This window comes from Sciurus vulgaris, assembly GCF_902686455.1.
Source record: "Sciurus vulgaris genome assembly, chromosome: 2".
NCBI classification, from domain to species: Eukaryota; Metazoa; Chordata; class Mammalia; order Rodentia; family Sciuridae; genus Sciurus; species Sciurus vulgaris.
Genome location: NC_136462.1, coordinates 63,866,910 through 63,875,973, shown reverse-complemented (window position 1 = coordinate 63,875,973; position 9,064 = coordinate 63,866,910). Strand labels below are relative to the sequence as shown.

The window sequence follows — 9,064 nt, the reverse complement described above, 5'->3', positions numbered from 1 at the left end:
ATTCACAGTGAGGGAAGAGGATCAGTCTGTTTACGAATCTGCAGTCTCTTAAATCAGGACTTTTCATTCTTTCCTTCCCTGAAAATATTCCTTTCTCTTTTCCTGTCTAGAAATATTCATAGCATGGATGCACAGGATAAGTGGTCACTAAAGAAGGGAGAGCTGGAAGACAGGTAATGTGTGTGGAGAGCACACGCTCTTTCTAGACTATTCAAAGATTTAGACTTACAAGTTAAAAAAAAAAAGTTTTTTAACAAGACAAGAGAGGGTTGTTGAGTCCTGACTTTTCATATGCTGTGATCTTTGAATATCATAGCAATGCCATACCTATAACAATTTTCTATTTCTGTAGGAAATATTTACTTTATATTGAGATATGAGTGAAAGCTACATACCTACTCTTGGTCTAATTTGAAAGCAACCATAACCCCAATCCACCTTTTTAAAAATTTGTTTTTGTTCATAGGTTGATTCTCAGATACAATAAAAAGAAACACATAACTGAAGATATTTGGTAACATTGCTTTACTTACATCAATCTCAGTTTCTTTTTTATTAAAATAAAATTCACATAATTTCATAATTTCAGTTACTTTGAAGTGTACAATTTGGTGGTTCTTAGTATATTCACAAATCCTGCAACCATCACCACTGTCTAATTCCAGAATATTTTCCTCATCCAAAAAAGGAAACCTCTTACCCATCAAGTATTCTTTCTCCATTTCCTTCTTCCCCCAGCCCCTGACAACCATCAATCTACTTTCTGTCTCTATGTGTTTGCCTTTCTTGTCATGTCATATAAATGGAATCATGCAATATGTGAACTTTTGTGTTTGACTTCTTTCACTTTGCATAATGTTTTCAAGTTCCATCTATATGTAACATGTATAAGTATTTTATTCCTTTTTAAGGATGACTAATATTCCATTCTATGGATATACCATATTTTGTTTATTGATTGATTGATGGATATTTGAGTTGTTTCCCTGTTGTTTTTTGTTTGTTTGTTTTTGTTTTTGCCATTAGAACACCCACGTATGTACAAGTTTTTATTCCAAAACCTGTTTTCAGGATTCAAATTTTCAGGGGTAAAAAACAGAGGTAGAATTGCTGAGTCATATGGTAATTCTATTTGAGACTTTTTGAGGAATCACCAAGATATATTTTCTAAAGTTGCTATATCCTTTTTTAAATTCCCACCAGCAACATATGAGTGTTCCAATTTCTCTACATTCTTGGCAATATTTTAAAAAATTATTATAGCCATCTAGTGGGTGTAAAGTGGTATCTCATTGTCAATCTTTTTTTTATGAATAAATAGTCCATCATAGAAATCATTTCACAAGTGAAGAAAGCATGCTCATGTCAGGTCTCAAGTTTTCTTCTTTTTATGTGAGGCCACAACTTAATTAAGAGATATTTTTTTCTAAGATGAGTTGCAAAGTGAACTTAATGAAATTCTAACAATAAAGCTGTCTTTGACCAACTCCCATCACCCACTCCCCCTGGAGCCACCAAGATCAAAGTCAATGCGTCTAAATGATATCTGTTGAGATGCCAGTTCCCAGAAATAGAGCTAAATGCCTTTAGTCACTGATGGGCAGAGCCATCTAAACCACTATGAAGACTAGCTAGAAAACTGCTTTTCTGGGACAAAACCTATTCCTTTTTTTACAAAAAGATAAACACTCATTTTTTTTCTCTCTTCCAACTGCCGTATTTTTAAAAGAAAAAGAAACACAACTGAACCCCGGTTTCCCATTCCACTTGAGATCAATTTGTTTAGATAAAGCAAAGGACTAAACCGCATATGCCCTATGAAATTTCAAGTTCTGTAGCACTTCTCTCATTAATAATGCAGTGTCCATTGCACACCAGTTGGTCGTCATTTATTTTAATCTCTGATTGCTATCATCAACACATAACAAACTATTCTTTCCCTTCCAAGAGCACTGAGTTTTGAGAACTAAAACATATATGTGAATGATTACCCAGATTCAAGTTTGCCTCACCTTGGGGTAAATGTTCTGAGGTGAGAAATCACTGAGATTCACTACACTAGTGTGCTTCTGGTTGAGCATAAGGAGAAACTGGAGACTGCAAAGCTCCAAGGAAACTGAGCACTAGACAGCGACAGGTCCCTCTTCCTGGGAACAGGCAACTTTCAGAGACTTGTAGGGATCTTGCAGGGCAGGATTTATGGAAAGATATGGGGAAATTGAATGGATGTGATTCTTCTGATGAAAGGCAAAAGAGAGCCTAGTCTCAGAATGGTGGGAAGTCCCAGAGGTCATTTAAAAATCATGGTAATTGAACATCCATTCTTTCTTACAGGGAAACCTTTCAATTGCTAAATGAAATCAGTGAGCTTCAGGCTTGTCTGTATCAATGTCTGTGTTTAATGGTTAAGCCACGTGAACTAAATCCCAGTCATTCCTCAAAGGCACTAGTATTTCCTAATACTTCCTGGAAAACCCCACCTGTCGTCCTGCTGATCTTGGGACGATGACACGTCTGTCTGGTCAGTTTACACAGCCGGCCCCTCATGGATTTAATGGAGCTGAGTTCCCTCAGACCCTGGCCTTTAAGCTCTCTTTCTCCCAGCCCCGCCCGCCAACTCTCCAGGGTACAAAGTACAGTAGGGACTCGGGCGGAGCGGCTCTGAGCCACACAGCCTTATCTTTCCGGAGTGAACACCTAGATGGATTTCCAATACCGTGCCTGGCACGTTCCGGAGGGAGCCTCAGGCTCCTCCTGAGCTCCTACCCGCGCGTCCCAGTTTCTGCAGTCGATATTCCTATGGGAGACGCGGGGAGCTCTGAGCACTTATAACCTTTGCAAGCGATTTGCAGTCGTTCGCCGCCGGACCTCTCTACACTCCTGCCCGAGAGGAGTTGCCTGCCGTGCCATAAATCAGAATCTCCTAACACACCAGTTGTGATCCTTCCTGCTCTTAATACTCGCGGTTCAGAGTCAGTTTCTACCACTCTAAGAGTATTTGCGTGGGCTCTTGTGCTAGGGCTGGGCCCAAAGGGAGTTGGACTGCGCAAAGAACGTCTGCGCGCTACCAGACCACACGTGCACTTTGCACCGGCCATCTACGCTTCGGTCTGGAGGTAGAGCGCTTTGGGACGGGGTCCGGGAGCTTAAGCTGCAGGTCTGAAGGGCAGGGCAAGCGGTGGCGGGAGGTGAGGGCTTAGGGTCCCGGGCAGCGCGACATGAAGGGAGTTCGTGTTCCCCAGGAGGGGGCAGCAACTGAAGGAAACTGGACTGAAATCCAGACATCCATGTTTGGGATTCGCTTCAGTCTTTGCTTTAGGTAGAAGTAGAGTGGTATGGGACAAAAATCTATACCTTTAGCTCCCACTTGGCCTCTAGGAAGGTTGAGACACTTCCCAGGTCGCTCTGAGGGATGGATAAAGGTATTGGGAGGAAACCCCGAAGCAACCACTGGAGTTGAGCCTGAGAAGCATTGGGAAGGGAAAATTGGGGGAGGGGGGACAAACCATTTAAGTGCCCTCCTCCCTCCCCCCCTCCTTTTTCGTAGCTGCTGACGCGCTGGTGGTGCCTATTAATCATTCACCAGCCCAGAGCCGCGCCAGTTAATGGCTGTGCCGCTCTGGGCTCTAGCCTTTTGGCCTCCGCTCTCCACGCTCTAGTGTGCCCAGGCGCCCCGGAGCGGCAAGAGACAGCGCTCAGGCAACCGCTAGGCGATGCGCCCGGCAGTCACTGGTAGAAGCCGCGCTCCCCACAGCTGCTGCGCTCTACCCTGAGGCTCCCGGTGATTGTAGGCTGCTGGAGAGCGACCGGGTACCGAGGGAGGGCGCAGGCGGCTGGGACTCCAGGAGAGCGCCCCAGCGCCAGCAGCCCCATCGGCCCCCCTCAGCTGGCATGTTCCCCAATGGCACCGCCTCCTCTTCCTCCTCTCCTAGCCCCAGCCCGGGCAGCTGCGGCGCAGGCGGCTGCGGCAGGGGCCCCGGGGCTGGCTCTGCGGACGGCATGGAGGAGCCGGGGCGAAACGCATCCCAGAACGGGACCTTAAGCGAGGGCCAGGGGAGCGCAATCCTCATCTCTTTCATCTACTCCGTGGTGTGTCTGGTGGGGCTGTGTGGGAACTCCATGGTCATCTACGTGATCCTGCGCTACGCCAAAATGAAGACGGCCACCAACATCTACATCCTAAACCTGGCCATTGCTGATGAGCTGCTCATGCTCAGCGTGCCCTTTTTGGTCACCTCCACGTTGTTGCGCCACTGGCCTTTCGGTGCGCTGCTCTGCCGCCTCGTGCTCAGTGTGGATGCGGTCAACATGTTCACCAGCATCTACTGTCTGACTGTGCTCAGTGTGGACCGTTATGTGGCCGTGGTGCACCCTATCAAAGCAGCCCGCTATCGCCGCCCCACAGTGGCCAAAGTGGTGAACCTGGGCGTGTGGGTGCTATCTCTGCTTGTCATCTTGCCCATTGTGGTCTTCTCACGCACCGCGGCCAACAGCGATGGCACGGTGGCCTGCAACATGCTCATGCCTGAGCCTGCCCAGCGCTGGTTGGTGGGCTTCGTGTTGTACACATTTCTCATGGGCTTCCTGCTGCCCGTCGGGGCCATCTGCCTGTGCTATGTGCTCATCATTGCCAAGATGCGCATGGTGGCCCTCAAGGCCGGCTGGCAACAGCGCAAACGCTCTGAGCGCAAGATCACTTTAATGGTGATGATGGTCGTGATGGTGTTTGTCATCTGCTGGATGCCTTTTTACGTGGTGCAGCTGGTCAACGTGTTTGCTGAGCAGGACGACGCCACCGTGAGCCAGTTGTCAGTGATCCTTGGCTACGCCAACAGCTGCGCCAACCCCATCCTTTATGGTTTCCTCTCGGACAACTTCAAGCGCTCTTTCCAGCGCATCCTGTGCCTCAGCTGGATGGACAACGCTGCGGAGGAGCCGGTCGATTACTATGCCACTGCCCTCAAGAGCAGAGCCTACAGCGTCGAGGACTTTCAGCCTGAGAACCTGGAGTCGGGCGGCGTCTTTCGTAATGGCACCTGTACTTCCCGGATCACGACACTTTGAGCCGGGGCCGCGCAGGGGCCCTGAGTCAAAGGAAAGAGAGAAGAACGATTAGGGGAGACTGGGTATGAGGGGATGTCATCCCGGGCGCCAGGGTGCGGTGGGAGTAACTTGGGGCTAAGATCCCGCGTCGCTCGGGTGGAAGGAACCAGGAAAGCTGTGCGAACAAGGCTGCATTGAGAGTTTGGCTTATAAACTGGGAAAGCTTTCAGATCCTCTTCTCCGTCTCCCACTTTTGGCCCTTTGCTCCACCAGGCTTGCTGCTCCACAGCAAGAACCCTTCTGTTCTCCACACCCTATAACTTAAATCCTTCCTTCCTCTCTATCTGGCTTTTGCAGATCACGAACTCATTAACATCGCCAATTCAGTCTAATCCTCAGCCTCTCTTGCCATTATTTGTTTAAGGAGCCACGGTTACTACCACGGGTTTCCCTAGGGGTGAGTTCCCAGTTCTCCCTCAGCTCCTCCCTGCTGCGCTGGTCAGCTAGGCAGACTCTGCCTGGTGCAGTTAGACAAATGTCCGAAACTACCGCTCTCCCTTTGCGCAACCTTACTTGAAGGGAAGTAGGACTTGGGAATGAATAAGATTGATAATCTTTCCTCCTACTCTCGGGTGAAGGCTCAAACTTGCTTTGACCCCTCCACTGCTCCCACTTCACCCAGAGCAGAGCCCGGTGCTTAGTAAAATAGATCCTGTTCTTGAAACCCCAGCCTCCACGCAGTTCCCATCAGAACCCCTCTTTGGAGCAAAACAGAGCTGGGGAATAGCGGAAGGAGGAATTTGTAGAAGATTCCTCACCTAAGGGTAGGGGGAGGGTGTCATAGAAACCACCCTCACGCGGGACTGAGAATGGGTTTCAAAGAGTTATCTCTGGGCGCCCCTGGGCCACGCGTCTGTGTTACGCGGTGCAGAGCGGGCGCACTTTCCCAAGGGACTGCTTGGAAGCGCAGCTGCGATTCCGCTTGTCTTTCTCCCTTGCTCAAGTTTCTGGAGTACCTTACCTAAAATAACTTCAGATTCCTCTCCCTGCTCCAGTTTTTGTAGAAGATCCTTCACTGGGGCCAAGACCTAGGGTGGCAACTTAAGAGCCTTGTTCCCACAGGTGGACATGCTGCCCCTGCGTGCAGGCTCCAGAGTGAGGCCGCCTGGCCCTTCAGGGTTGCTGCCTTTCAAGCGGTGCCTAATAAGTTATTGTCTTGTTTAACCGACTTATTATTTATTTATTTATTTATTTATTCGCGGTGTTGGAAAAAAGTGTTTCTGCTTTCCTTTTCTTCCCTATCCGGAGGCTTTTGTTGGGGACTCTAAGATTTGAAGTGGAGTGGGAGTGGAGGAAAGCTCCCTCCCTTCTCCATGGCCCGCCCCCTCGAGGTCTTTTCTTTGCTTGGCCCTCTGCTTTTCCTTTCTTCTAGCCCTTCTATTTTCGCCTGTGTCCAGTGAAGTTTGGAGATCTTTTCATATTTTTCTTATTGTATTATCTTGTTTTATTGTAATAATTTTTTTTAAAATGACAGCGTGAGTTAACCTTTTCTCCATTCACAGTGAAATGTCCGGAACTCCTGGCTTTCCGGAAAATACATATATATAGATAAGGGAAACATCATCCTGTATGTGAATCCAGTGTATGTATGTGTGTATTTAGGTATGTGTATGCACATACTATATGTGTATACTTGTTTATATTGCTCCACTGTCAGAATTCTAGAAATAATTTCCAGTATAGACACAAACTGATAGGTGTGAATCCGACTGGAACACTTTCAGTTTCAGGGGCTCAAGAAACCCTCAAAGTTGGAGCTGAGAAATCTAATTCAGAGACTTTTGTCACTGCTGGGAATATCCCTGCTTCTTCTAGATTCCCTCAGAGGTGATTCTTATATACAGTTCAGTTAACGTAATCACTACTTTTGAGGACATTGGAAGTAGAATAATTTGTGTCTATGTTTAGTCTTACCAACTGCATTGGAAATCTGAGCAGGGCAAGGACCAATAATTTTACTTCTTTGTATTTCCTGTATTGCTTTATTATACGGGCTTGTATATAGTAGGCACTAAATATGTGTTTGTTTTTTGATTGTTTAAGTAAACCAGAGTGTAATGCAATGATCCGGAGATAATAAATCTGGGGTTCTCAGGTTCTCTCATTGACATAATACACAATGGTTGAACTCACTACCGAAAAAGATATTCATGTATATTTGCTTCAAGAGCATTGTGCTTTTACAAAAGCAGTAACCAAGAGTTAAAATGTCTCTGTTTTGTTTAAACTAATGAACAAATATGCTTTTGATCTTAAATCAGTTTAAATTTGTCCCTTAATAATAATATGTATCATTCCTCTTTTGGAAAATGGATTTTTAACAGTTAAGAAGAATTAAATTTACAAATCAAACTCTTGATCATAATCTTCTTAACAGGATACAAGTCTAGTGCTCTTAACCTGTTACTGTTGTAATATTAACTAAATAAACAAATGTATTATGCTGTTGCAAATTGTCTGGCTGCCCTTTGAATTTTACTGTTTCAATGGATTTTTTTTACAGATGCACAGTCTTAATTACCTTATGCTTCACTTAGATTTTCAAATCATCTTTGAAAATTTTACCAAGATCATAATTATGCTTTCAATTATTTTCCTATAAAGAAAATTCTGTTAGTTCAAAAAGGCGGGGGGGGGGTGCAGAGAAGGAAGGGAAAGAGGAAGCAGTAAGGTAAGCTGCCCTGGTTTGCACTCTGTTGTCAACAAAATAGGCAATACCTCAATCTCCCATAGATTAAATTACTGTCTGCCCTCACTTATGACCTTAAATTTTATTGTGGGAATTGAGTAATTATTTATTTACATCCCAAGAAAAGATATAGTGGGAGGGGGGATAGCTCTTAAAATTGTTGCAGAGAATAATGTGTAAAAGAAATATAAAAATCAGATTTCAGCATAAGAGAAGACAGTAGTGGTCAATAGTGGTCATTTCCATGCTGGAAGGGTGTAAGAAGGCACGAGGGAAGTTTTGTTTTGTTTTGCTAGACTTTACTTTTTAGAACAGTTTTATTTTCCCAGCAAGATAAGCAGAAAGAAATATTTTCCAAGCCAACAGTTGCAGTAATTCCAGGACCAGAGTTGGGGACAGGATTCAGAGGCCTTCAAATGCCCTGTAACATTTGAAAGATAAAGTGTATCTGTTTAGTGTCTATGAACTATTATTAGTTTGCTTACAAGTGACATCTGTGTTCCCAGATAGTATTCCCAGGCCATCTTTTCACACAATACCCATAGTAAAGGATTATGTTAAAAAAACTTTAATGTCTCATCCATTTTAACCCTGGTCATTATACAAAATGTTCAATGTGTTGTTTCAGCCTAAGAAGTAAAGGCAAGATGTTCTTCTTGGATAATAATATGGAAAATAAATTTAAATTTAAAACGTGTAATATATAATAATAGTTCAAAAGACAACTTATATTCCACTTAATTTAAGAGAGAAAAAAATGAAGACATGATAGGCAAGCAGGCTAATGTTGTGTAACTTACATGACTATTCTGGGAAAGGTTGTTCAAATATTGATGGACAGTAGGTCTCACTGTGTTCTTTCTGTCTCTAAAACCCTTGAACAATTCATTAATCTAGCTAATTTTATCATCAGTGACAACATATCTATTCAAAGTCAATAATTAAATTAAACATTCTCCTTTATGTCCAATGAGCTGCTGTAGTTAGCAAACTAAGCAGATGCCTATATGTTTTTCTCAAAAAAATTCTCAAATCTTATATATATGAAATCTGGTTCCCGAAATTAAAACACACATGCACACACACACACACACACACACACACACACACACACTCCCCTATTTAATTAAGAAAAACTTGATGCTGATCGGTAAATTCTTTTCTCCCCCTTTACCTTTTAAGGTTTTATTTCTACCTTTTCTCTCCCCAGCTCAGGACTCTGTTTCTAGCTTTCCCCACCTCTCCAATAAGGGTCTTCTCAGAAGAGAATCT

At 44.4% G+C, this 9,064-nt stretch overlaps 1 protein-coding gene across 1 annotated transcript; it reads left to right on the top strand.

Moving 5' to 3' along the window:
- Positions 1-244: 244 nt before the first annotated feature.
- Positions 245-8,416, top strand: SSTR1 (somatostatin receptor 1). The gene is made up of 2 exons (XM_079127702.1): positions 245-3,157; positions 3,548-8,416. The coding sequence occupies exon 2, from the start codon at positions 3,892-3,894 to the stop codon at positions 5,062-5,064; it is 1,173 nt and encodes a 390-aa protein (XP_078983828.1). The 5' UTR covers positions 245-3,157; positions 3,548-3,891; the 3' UTR covers positions 5,065-8,416.
- Positions 8,417-9,064: the final 648 nt, after the last annotated feature.